At 43.3% G+C, this 14,921-nt stretch overlaps 1 protein-coding gene across 1 annotated transcript; it reads left to right on the top strand.

The window, feature by feature from the left end:
• The first annotated feature begins 4,006 nt into the window (after positions 1 to 4,006).
• On the top strand, positions 4,007 to 13,845 carry LOC145345537 (nuclear receptor subfamily 0 group B member 2-like). The gene is made up of 2 exons (XM_080193372.1): positions 4,007 to 4,574; positions 13,598 to 13,845. Exons 1-2 carry the CDS (start codon positions 4,007 to 4,009, stop codon positions 13,843 to 13,845), a joined length of 816 nt encoding a protein of 271 aa, XP_080049498.1.
• Positions 13,846 to 14,921: the final 1,076 nt, after the last annotated feature.

Genomic DNA, 14,921 nt, shown 5'->3' with positions numbered 1-14,921 from the left:
CATGCTTGCCTTCTTTGGTCTGGGCATTGAGTTTAAAAATTGGCAAGTCATATTGTAGCTTTATAGAACCTTAGTTCAGCCGCATTTGGAATATAGTGTTCAATTCTCGTCGCCACACTATCAGGAGGGTGTAGAAGCTTTGGAGAGGGTACAGAAAAGATTTACCAGGATGTTGCCTGGTATGGAGGGCATTAGCTATGAGGAGAGATTGGAGAAACTTGGTTTGTTCTCATTGGAACAATGGAGGTGCTCTGGACAAAGGCAGGAGTTCCTCCGTTTTCCCCCCACCCCCGCCCCGCTGATCATTGCATCTGATGTGGCCTTGATGACTGAGGAGTGCCCAGCCATGGCACTGGATGCGCCCTCTGCTGGCCACAGGATGATACCAAGCTCATTAAGGCCAACATGACAGCAAGATGCCTCCAATGGTACTGCCAGCGAGGGGGGCACCAAGACGCTGCACTTGCAAATGTACATTTACAGCACCTTAAGCACAACAGCTTTTCATGGGTGACGTTATTTCTGTTCATTATTGTAAACATTCTTTATTGTGTAAGAATTAACACCAAAATAAATTCTGCTCATTTTTGTTACGTTACAGATGAGATAAAGGTTGATGTTGTTTTAATGGCCTGAATATTCTTGATGGTTGTCGTAGGTGCAAGACATGGCAGATGCTTGCAAATTTATTGCACAGGCTGTGAATTAACTTTGGGGCCTTTGGTCATCACAAATGTCTGGTAAGGAGGCAGTGCCATTGGCAAGTTTTGGCAACAGAGCTGAAGGTGAGTAATATCAAAGGCTCTCTTGTGGTCCTGCCTCTCCCTGAAGGTTCCAATATCTGCCTCCATGTCCTCACTTTGTTCCTCTGCCAACCCCTTATCAGATTCATTAATACAATTTCTTTCAAAGCATGTGGAGCTACCTTGCTATCTCATCGTCCAGTGAGCCCCCTTACCAGAACCACATTATGCAGAATGCAGCATAAACATAAGCGACACCCGCTCTGGAGGATATTTCCCTGCTCCTCCTGATCGGTCAAGGCATCTGAATCTCATTAGCAGCCCAACGCTCCTCTCTACCACTGCCCTTGTGGAGGTATGGCTCCTATTGTACTTCTTCCCTTTTCTGTTCCTGGCTGTCAGCGTGGTGTCATGAGCCACCTATTCAAGGGATAGCTCTTGTCACTCAAAGGCCATCTATCCGAATGTGCAGGAGCAACAAACAGCTTGGCATATGTGAGTGTCTCCGGATGTAGGCATCTTGTGACCTGCTAGGGTACTGTGCACAGACTTGTTGAATTTGTGCCTTGTGGTCACATATGACCTGAATATTCGTTGAGTGGAACCTCTTTCTGTTCAGGAAGATACCCAGTTCACCCGTTGGTGCCCGATTGCCGCATGAGTGCAGTTGATGGTATCCTGGATGCTGGGGAAACCTGCAATTGCTGCAAAGCCTCTGGCTCTCTCAGCCTGACTGACCCTTGTCTGTCGGGTAACAAATGAATGTCAAGACCCGTCAGGAAAGAGCATCAGCAATGAGCTTGTTGCAGCTATAGGCTGTGGATTAGGACATGTGAACGGATCCTCCACAGACTGCCGGAAACAACCAGAGGGAGGGAAGTTGTGGGCCCCCGTGATCTTCAGAGCCATTGGCAAAGGGGAGGCCACCCACACAGTTGGAGACAATCTCTGGCCAATCATCTGGCATATGGTGGTGACAGTGTCCCTGGAGAGGCAGCGCCACCTTCAGCATTGGAGATCAGACATATTCAGGTAGTTGGAGCACTGGTTGTACATTCTGGTTGCAGGATAGCATCATCTCGTCAGCTATTACCCAGCTGAACTTCGTCTTTTAACATATTCCCGGCTGATGGGTATTGTGCAATATACATGTATATACTTAATGACTATTGGCACTATTTTACAATGACTACTTGCATTTGCTTTTTTCTTTGTATCTTGGGAGCCTGCAAGCTGACTTTTAGCTGTATTTGTATTTATGCACCATACAATGACAATAACGTTGAATTGAATTGAACTGAATTGAATTGAATCTCCTGCAGACCATTAACTTGCACTCCTTGGTGGCCCTGCATCTCCTGTGTCTGTTCCTCTGCTCCCACAGGTCTCTCCTGCCTGCAGTCACCCGATCTCCTGTCCTGCCTGCTCTTCTCATCCTCTTCAGCTGAGTATACCATCCCTATTATCAGAAATGCACAAAGCACTGTGTCTTACTCCTCTGCTGAAATTCTCTGAGAAAGTTGGGAGGATAATTTACTCCTAGAAAAAGGCTAGCCTGACATATAATGCAACAAAATCAAAGAAAACTCCCAAATCTCATAAATTTAACAGCACCAAATTCTCACCTAAATTAGGGATGGCTATGCTCCAGAGTCTTTTATTCTAAATGGATGAGAAATTGATGAAAACATCTTGCCACCTGCTTGTGTTGCCTGTGTGATGACTGCAAAATACCATGGACAACATAAAATTGCTGTCAGTGGAGTCTTTAATGCCCATAATTGACCTTTTAATTGTCAGTGGATGTGATTCCACTCAAGTGTGTGCTTGCTGACTGTAATATTACAAGCTTGTGCAATGGCATCTTCTCATGCTATTTCATCCGAGTTCGGGTTGGGTGCATGCCCACTTTAACCACGTAAAATTCGGGTCTTGCTCTCTAACTCTATGTTTTCACACTCTCTGTAGAAATTCTTGGTTGGGATTTTCCAGCCGTGTTCACCCCTAAACCGGAAAATCCCATCCAAGATCAGTGGACATTTCCATGGTTCACCTCTCATCCACGACGATTCCTGTGGCAAGCGGAACAGAAAAATTAGCTCCCTTGGCTTTTTCTCTGTACCTTCCTCCAGCTGGGTGACTGTCTGTGTGGAGTTTGCATGTTCTCCCCGTATCTGCGTGGGTTTCCTCCAGGTGCTTCAGTTTCCTCCCATTCCAAAGAAGTGCCATTAGGTTAATTGGCCATGCTGAATTGCCCCTTAGTGTCAAAGGGATTAGTAGGGTAAGTACATGGGTTACAGGAATAGAGACTGGATGAGAATGTTGTCGGTGCAGGCTTGATGGGCAAATATCCTCCATTTGCATTGTAGAAATTCTAGATTCTTTGATTTTAGGTAGAAATAAAACTAACGAGTTCCCTTTTGAGGTGTTGTGGAGGTGAACCGACAACATTGCACAAGTTTAAAGTTTAAAGTTTATTTATTAGTCACAGGTAAGATTTCATTAATAATGCAATGAAGTTATTGTGAAATTCCCCTCGTTGCCACACTCTGGCATCTGTTCAGGTCAATGCACCTAACCAGCATGTCTTTCAGACAGTGAGAGGAAACCACAGCACCCGGAAGAAACCCATGCAGACATGGGGAGAACATGCAATCTATGCGCAGGTAGTGATCCAAGCTGGGAATTGAACATAGGTCCATGGCACTGTGAGGCAGCAGTGGTAACCATTGTGCCACTGTGCCTACTGACTGCCACATTTTCAGCCACACATTGTAGTTTAAATCTTAACTTTCAAATATTGGCACCGAGATAATTAGGTGCTTTGAAAGGAAATGGAACTGATAGTAATAAACATGTTGCATTCTTGGCTTGGCTGTTTTCAAGGACAGTGTGAATTTGATAAAACTCCCCTGACTATAAAAAGAATTACATCACCTTAGTTGGCAGACTGAGGCGGTCATTGGTACCAAGGTACGGATGTCTCCTTCACAGCAGTATACGTGGTGACCAACAATATATCCTCTATTAACCTTGCAGAGATAAAGCTCTCACTATTCCTGCCATTCAGAGAAATCAGGTAACCAATTAACATAGGGAATAAAAATGAAATAATCAGCCACGCCCCAGTTGCCTTTAAATGGTTGTCGAGGGCAGCTGAAGTTCAAGGTACTTTTACAGCAGGGGTAACGCTGAGCCTATAAAAGCAGAGTTCAGTGACTGTGAAGGCAAATAAGAGTCAGAAGGACTGCTTGCAGTTAAAAATGGCTTGTGTATCGCAGTCAGTAAGTTTTAGTAAATGCCATTGTGGGCAGGGAGCACACAGCAGTATACTCTACAGCATTCTTAACAAAGATCATCCCAGCGAATCAAGCTGGTGCCGCTATCGACATCACCATCACCCCTCAGCTCTTGGGTGCTCCTGTGAGTTTAGAAGGAAAGTTGTCCTCAAAACGCCAGAACTCACTTGCAGACTGGCCTCGGAGGTGCTGCTAAAGACTTTGAATTTCGTTAAAAACTTGCCCTCCTTTTGCCAGCTACCAGAAGGGGATCAGGTCCTGCTGCTACAGAACTGCTGGGCTCCACTTTTTGTCCTGGGCTTAGCTCAGGAAAGAGTAGATTTTGAGGTGGTTGAGGCTGTGGCACCCAGCTTGCTGAGAAAGATTCTCTTGAATCAGAAAGTGATGGATGGACAGGACCAGGAGACAGTCTTGAATGTCCCTACTTCAGCGGAAGTTCAAACAGTCAAGATATTTCTTATGAAACTCTGGAACATGGATATCAGCACCAAAGAATATGCATATCTCAAAGGCATCACCCTTTTCAATCCAGGTAAAAAAGGAAACAGAATTTCAATAACAATGCGGACTTATTCTGTTTATTTTTACTCACAATGACTTTAAATTTTAAAAAATGAAACCGTGCAATCCGCCCTTTTGATTTGATTTATTATTGTCACGTCTTGGTATTCAGTAAAAAGTACTGTTTCTTGTGCACTATACGGACAAAAGCAAGCCATACATAGAGAAGGAAAGGGGAGGGTGAGAATGTAGTGTTACAGTCACAGCTAGGGTGTAGAGAAAGATCAACTTAATATGTGGTAGGTCCATTCAAAAGTCTAACAGCAGCAGGGAAGAAGCTATTCTACCCGAAAGATCAGGGAAGAAGCTATTCTTGAGTCGATTGGTACGTGACCTCAGACTTTTGTATTGTTTTCCCAATGAAAGGAAGTGGAAGAGAGTATGTCCGGATTGTGTGGGGTCCTTAATTATGCTGACTCCGTTTCCGAGGCAGTGGGAAGTATAGACAGAGTCAATAAATGGGAGGCTGAATTGGGCTTCGTTCACGATCATTTTGTAGTTTCTTGCGGTCTTGGACAGAACAGGAGCCATACCAAGCTGTGATACAAACAGAAAGAATGCTTTCTATGGCGTAGCTGTAAAAGTTTGGTATGTCCGTAGCGGACATACCTAATTTCTTTAACCTCCTGAGAAAGTTCATTCTAGTCTGATTAAACCATCTGACTCCGAGCACTCTGTTCAATTGGAGAGAGTTGTATTGGAGTTCAGGGTTGAGAATATTCCTGGTTTAGCCACTTGGAATGCTATAGCAGTTCAGACCCATCTGTTCACAATTATTTGCCACCTTTCAGCATACTGATAAACGTGATTGCAAGATTGGCAAATTGCTGTGTGGCCAAAGCATGAAAAATAAAGAAAAGTCACTGCAAACCTTTCAGAGTTACACTGGTGGAAGCTGGAGGAGGAAAACAGAGGTTTTAGCATTGACAGTGACTGAGGTTTAAATTCAGGCAACTTATAAAAGGATAAAGAGGAAAAGCGGGAAAACGGAAGTATAGCAGATAGCTTAAGGTGATGAGGCAGCATCCACAAATGGGCCAAATGGCATTTTCCTATGCTGCAATTTTAATGATTATCTGAAACAATACAAATTAACTTCTCACATATAACTATAACAATCAAAGTCAGAGGGAATCATGCTCAGATTTTATACCCACAGAATCCCAGTGCAGGAGGCTATTTGGCCCATCAGGTCTGTACCAACTCTCCAAAAGGCCACTTTTCTGCCCACCTGACCAGTCCATTGATATTTTCCTGCAGTCTACAGCGATCCTCCTTGTTAACTACTGCACAGCCAATTTTTCTGTCACCTGCAAATATCTTTCTCATTCCTGCTACATTTATGTCCAAATCTCTTATACCACAAATAGCAGAGGACCTGATTCTGAGCCCTGTGGAACCCCGATGGAAACAGCCACCTTGTCACAAAAGATCCATTAGCAATTACTGTTTGTGTCCTGCTACTGAACCAATCCAGTTTGTACATTCCTCTGGATCCCATGGGCTTTTTTCTAAACATTCTGCCATATTGGACCTTGTTAAAAACCTTGCCAAAATCCATACAGACCAGATCAACAACACTACCCTCATCATCCTCAATCAACTGTCACACTTAACCTTCCCTTAGCAAATCCATGCTGACTGTCCTTGATTATTCTGTGCCTTTCTAAGTGAGTTTGTTCTGTCCCTCAGAATTTATTCCAATAATTTGCTCACCACTGAGGTCTGGCTGGCCAGTAATTATTTGGTCTATCCCTCTCTCTCTTTTTAAACATTAGCAGACATCCACAACTTTGATACCTCATCTGTATCTAGTTAGGATCGGAAAATGATGGTCAGACCCTCTGCAATTTCCTCCATGGCTTCTTTTAACAACCTGGGATATATTTCATCCAGCCCTGGTGATTTATCCACTTTCAAGGATGTTAACAAAGAACAAACAACAAAAACAGCCCGGGAAACAGGCCCTTTGGCCCAACGAGCCCACGCTGCCATTTTAACATTACCAGTCCCCCCCTCCACCCATGACCCTTATCTATGCTTATGGCATTCCACATTGAGGGAAACTAATTTAGGGACAATTTATTACCTCCAATCAGCCTAATAGCACACCTCTGGGGTGTGGGAGGAAACCGGAGCACCCGGAGAAAACCCACACAAGCACGGGGAGAATGCGCAAACTCCCACAGACACTGGCCCAAATCCATGTGTCTGCACAGCAAACAGTGATAGTCACTGAGCTGTCGTGTTGCCCAGCATCTGGTCCAGTTTAAGCACACACTAACGACATGAAGCACTAGGCTATTCTCGAACATCCAAGAGCAGCCCTCGTACGACCCATCGCGTGTATGCCCCTCATTGGACAACAAGGCGGACCGACTTAAAACCTGTGAATTAAAAGAGAATCACCTCAATACTTCCTCACTCTCAATGTTTATCACATCCAATGCTTCACATTCCTCCTCCTTTACTGCTGGGACTTGGTGGTTTGAGTTATAAGGAGGTTGAATAGACTGGGACTTTTTTCCCTGGAGCATAGGAGGCTTAGGGGTGATCTTATAGAGGTCTATAAAATAATGAGGTGCATAGATCAACTAGATAGTCAACATATTTTCCCAAAGATAGGGGAATCTAAAACCAGAGGGCATAGGTTTAAGGTGAAAGGGGAAAGATAGAAAAGATTCCAGGGGGGCAATTCTTTCACACAGAGGATGGTGAGTGTCTGGAATAAGCTGCCATAGGTAGTAGTAGAGGTGGGTACAATTTTGTCTTTTAAAAAGCATTTAGACAGTTACATGGGTAAGATGGTTATTGAGGAATGTGGGCCAAATGTGGGTAATTGGAACTAGCTTAGTGGTTAAAAAAAGGTCAACGTGGACAAGTTGGGCCAAAGGGCCTGTTTCCATGCTGTAAATCTCTATGACTCCATAAAAGCAAATATGCAGGCAAATCTTTGAGAAGTGCAAGTACAGTAGGGCAGTTATAGCAGGTGATTTTAACCACCTCAATTTTAACTGAGACAGTTTTAGTGCAAAAGGGGTGGAGGGAGCAGAATGGTTAAGATGCATTCAGGAGAATATTTTTGGCCAGTGTGTAGCAAGTCCAACAAAAGAGGGCATGATTCTGAACTTAGCTTTAGGAAATGAAGCTGGGCAGGTGGAAATAGTGACAGTCATAGAGCATCTTGGTGGTAGTGATCATAAATCAGTTAGTTTTAACACAATTATTGAAAAGGACTAATATGAAACAGGAGTTAAAGTTCTAAGTTGGAGCAAGGACAATTTTACTAAACCGTTTAATTTAATTAAACTCTTTCTATAATAGCGTGACCAGAACTGTACACTCTTCTGTCTCCCTCTGAATGTTTGGGGGTCTACAGGACACACCCAGTAGAATACTTCCCCTTTTTTGTTCCTAAGCTCAGTCCTATATGGCCTCAATGATACTTCTCACCTATCATCCCCCACTTCTCTGACCAAAATTGCTACCATTTTATCTCCTCTCTATCTTGTCTGAAAACCCGTAACCAGAAATGTTGAGTTGCTATTCCTGTCCCTCTGTAAATCATGTTTCTGTAATCACTATAATATCACAGTGTCACATTTCTATCTGTGCCTTCAGCTCATCTGCTTCATTTGCTACAGTCCTTGCACTGAAGCATATACTCAAGTATCGCCAAATTCTCTTTCCCATTTTTTGTTTCCACTGTCTTCCAGACTCACTCATCCATTTACTGCCTTCAATTACTATTCCTGATTTTGTCCCATTTGTATCTAACTTCAAATTCCTACCCCCCCGCTAAACAAGTTTAAACCCCCACTAACAGCACTAGCAAACCTCCCAGCAAAGTTATTGATCCTGTTCCATTGAAGTGCAAACCATTCGGCTCTCCCAGAATGAGTCCCAGTACCCCAAGGATCTAAATAGCGGAACCCCCCTCCCCGCCACCTCCATCATCTCTCCAGCCACACATTCATCAACTCTAACCTCCCATTTCTAAGCTGACCAGCATATGGCACTGGTAGCAAACTGTAGATTACTACCTGTGAGGTCCTGCTTTTTAACGTCTTCCGGATTTCCTTAAATCTACTTTCACGATCTCATCTCCCTTTCTACATAGGTTGTTGGTACCAATGTGAACAACATCTCTGACTGTTCACCCTCCACTTGGAGAATGCTAGCGGTGGCAAAAACATTTACATTGAATGCTGTGTGAAAACTTAGATAAGACTTGAAATGAGGAAATAATGCAATTGTGATTTGCATGATTTGCATGATTTGTGATTTATCTGCTATGGCTTGTAGATTATATACATCATCTTGCACCTATTCCTCATTTCAATATTTGATGGTCAAGTGTACTTTCTATGGGGTGTTAACTAAAATTTTAAAGGAAAATTTGGTAAAAATGTTTGCGACCTTCTTCCTGCTTTACTGAAATATAATCAACATGTTGAGTTTATTTTTTGAAAGTCAGAACAGAATAGAATTTGGTAAACATTATATACAGATGGAAAAAAAATCAATACAAAATTTTGCATCATAAGTAATTCCAATTATTACTTCTGTAAGAATTTTCTTAATTTAAGACACAGATAGCTATTTCACAGTAATAATTTTCCAACCTTATTATGATTATCATGCAGCTTGATATTCATGGGACACGCATGGGTAGTCCCATCACAGTGAGGGACGAAGATTTGGCTCATTGAGCTTCTGATTTCAACTGTTTTATTAGTAAGAGGAATCAGGAGGGTCTCATATGCCTTTCTATAATATTAAAGCAAAATTCTGCAGATGCTGGAAAACTGAAATGAAAGGGAAAATACTGGATAAACTCAGGAGGGCTGGCTGCATCCGTGGAGAGAGAGAGAGAAACAGAGTTAATGCAGGTGATTCTCCCAGCCCATTGCACTATTCTAGCAGTACAATGCGCCAGGAGACATCAGCTTCGTGGGCTTCACACAGGGCGCCGTGCGTCTCCAGGGCAAAGATTTTTAGCATCATCAGCTCTGCGCCAAAAGGGGTGCGGTGCTGAAGTCAACATTTAAATTTGAATTTGCATCCCATTAGCAGGCCTCAGGCTGAATTCTCCAGACCGGCTAACATTTCCAACAGCACCACATATCCCACACTGCAAACCCCCCCCCCCCCCCCCCCGACCCCCACTCCCCTCTCCGCACCACCCAGGCGTGGTTCACTCCAGCGGGGTTTACTACTGTCTCCCCACAAACACGGAATGGCCAACCCTGCTGGAGAGAAGAGAGGCCACTGAGGCCCCCCCCTAGGAAGTTGAGGATAAGGGGGCTGCCCCTGGGCAGTGCCAGTCTGGCATTGCCTGTTTGGCTCCCTGGTGCTGCCCAATGGGCAAATGGCAATGCCACAAGGAGCACTTTGGCACTAACCACTGAGCAGCGGGCAGTAGTGCTAAGGGGGTGGGGCCACATGGGGTAGGGCCTATTGAGTGACGTGGCCTATATGGGTGATCAGTTGAGGGGGCTGACCCGCTGCCACTCTGCACCAGGATTGGTGGAAGAAGGAGGGATGAGGGCTGGCCAACCAGGTTAGGGAGGGAGGGGGTTGGAATTACATGGGGGGGGTGTCAGGACTGCCAAGGGTGGGGAAGAGATTGGGCCTGGCTTGGGGGACAGGAGGAGACATTCCGGGCACCCCCGAGAGATTGAGAAGGACAATGACTGGGTAGTGAGGGGTGTTGGACGGGCAGCAATGGGGGTCACAGGGCTGACCAACAATTGAGCTGGCCAGCGATCTGGAGATTGGCAATGCGGGGCCAGTGTGCAGTGATTTCACTCAGACTGGTGCGTGCACAGTGGCCTGCTCAGTACTCTGGTGCCGACCTCTCGGGTAGGAATAGGCCCTGCCCCCTGACTTTTGGAGTGAGTCATGCTGAGGCACTCCGCAGTACTCAGAATGTGGGAGATCCAATCTGAAAATCATGCTAAATAAACCAACGGGAGTTACTCACCGTTTTCACGTGATTTTGGGACTTAGAATTTTTTGGGGAGAATCTGGGCCAATATTTTGAGCCTGCATGACTCTTCCAGAGCTAAAGAGAGGGAGAAATGAGTTGGATTTTATACCATATAAGGCGACAGGACAGGTGGAGCCAAATCGAAGGTCCATGAAAAATGTGAGCTTGGCGAGGCTGCTCAGTACAGATGTTTAGGGCACAGGACAAAGAAAATGTTAATGGCAGTGTTGAGGACTATAGAAGGTGCTGATAGTGGCATTAAGATAAGATAGCAGAATGTGTGTGTTTTTCTTTATTCATTCGTGTGACATAGGCATCACTGGCTGGCCAGCATTTATATCACTAGTTGCTCTTGAACTGAGTGGCTTGCTGGGCCATTTCAGAGGCAGTTGAGAGTCAACCATATTGCTGTAGCTCTGGAGTCACGTGTAGGCCAGACAAGGTAAGGATGGCAGATTTCCTTCCCTAGGAACATTAGTGAACCAGATTGGTTTTTCTGACTCTGGTTTCATGGTCATCAGTGGATTCCTAATTCTAGATATTTTTTATTGAATTCAAATTCATCTGCTGTGGTGGGATCCTCCCCTAAGTAGAAAAACAAAGGTCAGTGCTCTGTGAACGCAAAACTAAAGAACATGTGGCAGATGGCTCTGTAGTGAGAGGGGAGGGTTGTATTGGGACAAAAAATACTTCTTTTTGGATAAAAAAAACTTCAAGATAGAGGAAAAGATCCACCATCTAAAGCTGTAGATCTCAATTTTGAATCCAGGAGGCAGTACCATACGTAAACAGGAGTTGAGGTGGGGTTTCACTAGCTTACATTGAACTTCATTTTGATTTTGATTTGATTTGATTCATTATTGTCACATTTAGTAACATACAGTGAAAAGTATTGTTTCTTGCATGCTATTCAGACAAAGCATACCATTCATAGAGAAGGAAAGGAGACAATGCAGAATATAGTGTTACAGTCATAGCTAGAGTGTAGAGAAAGATCAACTTAAAGCGAGGTCAGTCCATTCAAAAGTCTGACAGCAGCAGGGAAGAAGCTGTTCTTGAGTCAGTTGGTACGTGACCTCAGATTTTTGTATCTTTTTCCTGACAGCAGAAGGTGGAAGAGAGAATGTCTGGGGTGAGTGGGGTCTTTAATTATGCTGGCTGTTTTGCTGAGGCAGTGGGAAGTGTAGACAGCCAATGGATGGGAGGCTGGTTTGCGTGATGGATTGGACTATATTCACAACCTTGTGTAGTTTCTTGCGGTCTTGGACAGAGCAGGAGCCATACCAAGCTGTGATACAACCAGAAAGAATGCTTTCTATGGTACATCTATAAAAGTTGGTGAGAGTCATTGCTGACATGCCAAATTTCCTTAGTCTTCTGAGAAAGTAGAGGCATTGATGGACTTTCTTAACTTTAGTGTCGGCGCGTGGGGACCAGGACCTAAAAACCTGAAGCTCTCGACCCTTTCTACTTCATTCCCATTGATGTAGATAGGGACATGTTCTCCTCTGTGCTTCCAAACATCGCAACAGGCCATTGCCATTCCATGAAGTTGGTTTAAGGAAAGAGGTAACTCCATTATGAATACAATATTGCCTGTCTTCCAGCAAATAATTCAGACATCATTGATGGAGATGTGTATTGTCAGGTTGTTATGTGTCTCACTAAGATATTTGATTTAAGTTATTTTTGTCACAAGCATTTGTATTCAGTAAAAAGTATTGTTTCTTGCTGTTATACAGACAAAAGCATAGCATATATAGAAGGAAAGGAAAGGGTGCACAAAGTACCGTTACAGTCATAGCCAGGGTGTAGAGAAAGACTAACGCAATACGAGGTACGTCCATTCAAAAGTCTGATAGCAGCAGGGAAAAAGCTATTCTTGAATCGGTTGGTACGTGTCCTGGCTTTTGTATCTTGTCCCAATGGAAGAAGGTACTGGGTGCATGGGGTCCTTGATTACACTGGCTGCTTTTCCAAGGCAGTGGGAAGTGTAGACAGAATCAATGGATAGGAGGTCGGTTTGCGTGATGGATTGGGCATCATTCGAGACCCTTTGTAATTTTTTGCGGTCTTGGACAGAGTAGGAGCCATACCAAGCTGTGATACAACCAAAAGGAATAATTTCTATGGTGCATCAGTAATAGTTGGTGAAAGTCGTTGCAGACATGCCAAATTTCTTTAGCCTTCTGAGAAAGTAGAGGAACTGATGAGCTTTCTTAACTATAGCGCAGCATGGAGAGACCAGGACAAGTTGTTGGTGATTTGGACATTTAGAAACATGAAGGTCCCAACAATTTCCAATTCAGTACCAGGCATTGCTAATGATCCAGCTGGGAGGAATTCATGAGAGTAGCTTGAGGTGTCTGAATCCTCAATGTTCTCGTTCACTGCTTGAGGCGATGCCTCTAGTCTCTGCTTGGGATATGCTCCTGATGGGGTGGCCCCCTGCAACACTTGCTCAGTTCTGTTTATAAACCATTACTTTAACATGAAATATTTGAACAAACATGTTCTCCACATTAGTTTTAAATTGGACTTGAACTAAATAAATGTTAAACTAGCACTGTCCACTTGAAGGTAAAGAATAATGGATTGCTTAATGAAAAAGTACAGATTCATGATAATGATTGCTGATATGTTGAGATCTCAAAATTGACCAGGTCATCAGCAATTAAATAGAACAGTGATAGACGAAGTGAAACAAGACTTTGGGTTTACTGTACATGGGATAAAGATTCATCTTACATTGTGGCATTATCACACAATGCATCAACAGCCTACTGTAGGTCACACTTGAATTTCACTTCCATTGACTGTATTTCAATTGAATGTTGAGCAGGGAGTATGACAGGCAGCCCATTCAATACTGCTCATTAGTGCCACTACAGAGGACAAATTTAAACCCCACAGATGTTCAGAACACAATACAGAGTATCTGTGAATGTATGTCATTCTTTCCATTTTAAATAAACCTAACTGTTTACTGTCTTGTATTACAGATGTTCCTAGTTTAAGAATGCCTCAGTATATCCTGGCTCTGCAGCAAGAAGCCCAGCATACCCTGAATGAATTCATCAGCATGGTGAACAACGGAGATCAGGGGAGGTTTGCTCAAATTCTACTGATTCTCTCCACTCTCAGAATGGTCAGTGCGACCTCTGTCACAGAACTTTTTTTCAGGCCAGTCCTGGGCAAAGTGAATATGAATGAGTTACTCTTAGAGATGCTCTGTGCAAAACTGAATTGAATTGCAGGAAGATCATCCCCTACACTTGAATCTTTTCAATACTTTTGTGACTTCTGAATGTACTTTCTGTTGTGTATGTAGCAAACCTGTAGCAGCTATATGTGCAATATGTATAGGAACTATCATTTATTATACGTACATAGAGTCATGTTATTAACAAATGCTTATTTATATGCTTGTTTTGTTTAATAAAATTGGAGTTGTGAAGTACTCTACGTTCCGTACCATTTATTTTTCCAAATTGTTATTCTTAAAGTATTTGTGATAAAAACATTAAAAATAGGAGCAGGAGCAGGCTATTTAGCCCCTTGAACTTGCTCCGTTATCCAATAAGATCACAACCAATCTGAATGAACCCTTAACTGTACTTTCCTGCCAGCACCCCTGTCCTATCCATTGAAAATATTCAATGATTCAGCTTCTAATGCTCTCTGGGAAAGAGGAATCCAAACAACATCTGAGAGAAGAAATTCTTCTTCATTTCCATCTTAATTGGGAGACCCTTGTTTTTAAACTGCGTCCCCAGTTTTAGTACATTACCTAACCTGCCCAGTCCTGTCAGAATCTTATATGCTTCAATAAGACCACTTCTCATTCTTTCAAATTCTAATGAGTATTGGCCCAAGCTGCTCAACCCATCCTTATAAAGCAAGCACTTCATCTCAGGAACTAGCTGAGTTAACCTTCTCTGAACCACTTTCGATGCAAGTATGTCTCTCTTTGTGTAAGGTGACCAAAACTGTGCATTGTACTTTAAGTCTTCCCTACTTTTCTACCCCATTCCCATTGCAATGAAGGCTAACATTCTGTTTGCCATCCTAATTACTTGCTGTACCTGCATGCTGACGTTTTGTGATTAATATACAAGGACATCCAGATCCCTCTAAATTGCGGTATTGTTCTGCAGTCCTTCTCCAGTTAAATAATATTCTGCTTTTCTATTTTTCCTGCCAGAGTGAAAATGTCATATTTTCCAACATTATAATCCATCTGCTATTTTTTGCCCAATCATTTAACTCACCTATATCCTTTTGCAGAGTCTTTAAATCTTCCTTACAACTTGCTTTCCTGCCTAT

This window comes from Carcharhinus amblyrhynchos, chromosome 7 (genome assembly GCF_965287045.1).
Source record: "Carcharhinus amblyrhynchos chromosome 7, sCarAmb.v2.hapA, whole genome shotgun sequence".
Taxonomy (NCBI): domain Eukaryota; kingdom Metazoa; phylum Chordata; class Chondrichthyes; order Carcharhiniformes; family Carcharhinidae; genus Carcharhinus; species Carcharhinus amblyrhynchos.
Note: the sequence above shows the minus strand (reverse complement) of the source record. Positions and strands in the feature narration are given on the sequence as shown.

Coding starts and splice junctions, on each gene's coding strand:
- LOC145345537 (XM_080193372.1), top strand. CDS start 4,007: ATGGCTTGTGTATCGCAGTCAGTAAGTTTTAGTAAATGCCATTGTGGG. Junction 4,575..13,597: donor CATCACCCTTTTCAATCCAG/GTAAAAAAGGAA, acceptor CTTGTATTACAG/ATGTTCCTAGTTTAAGAATG.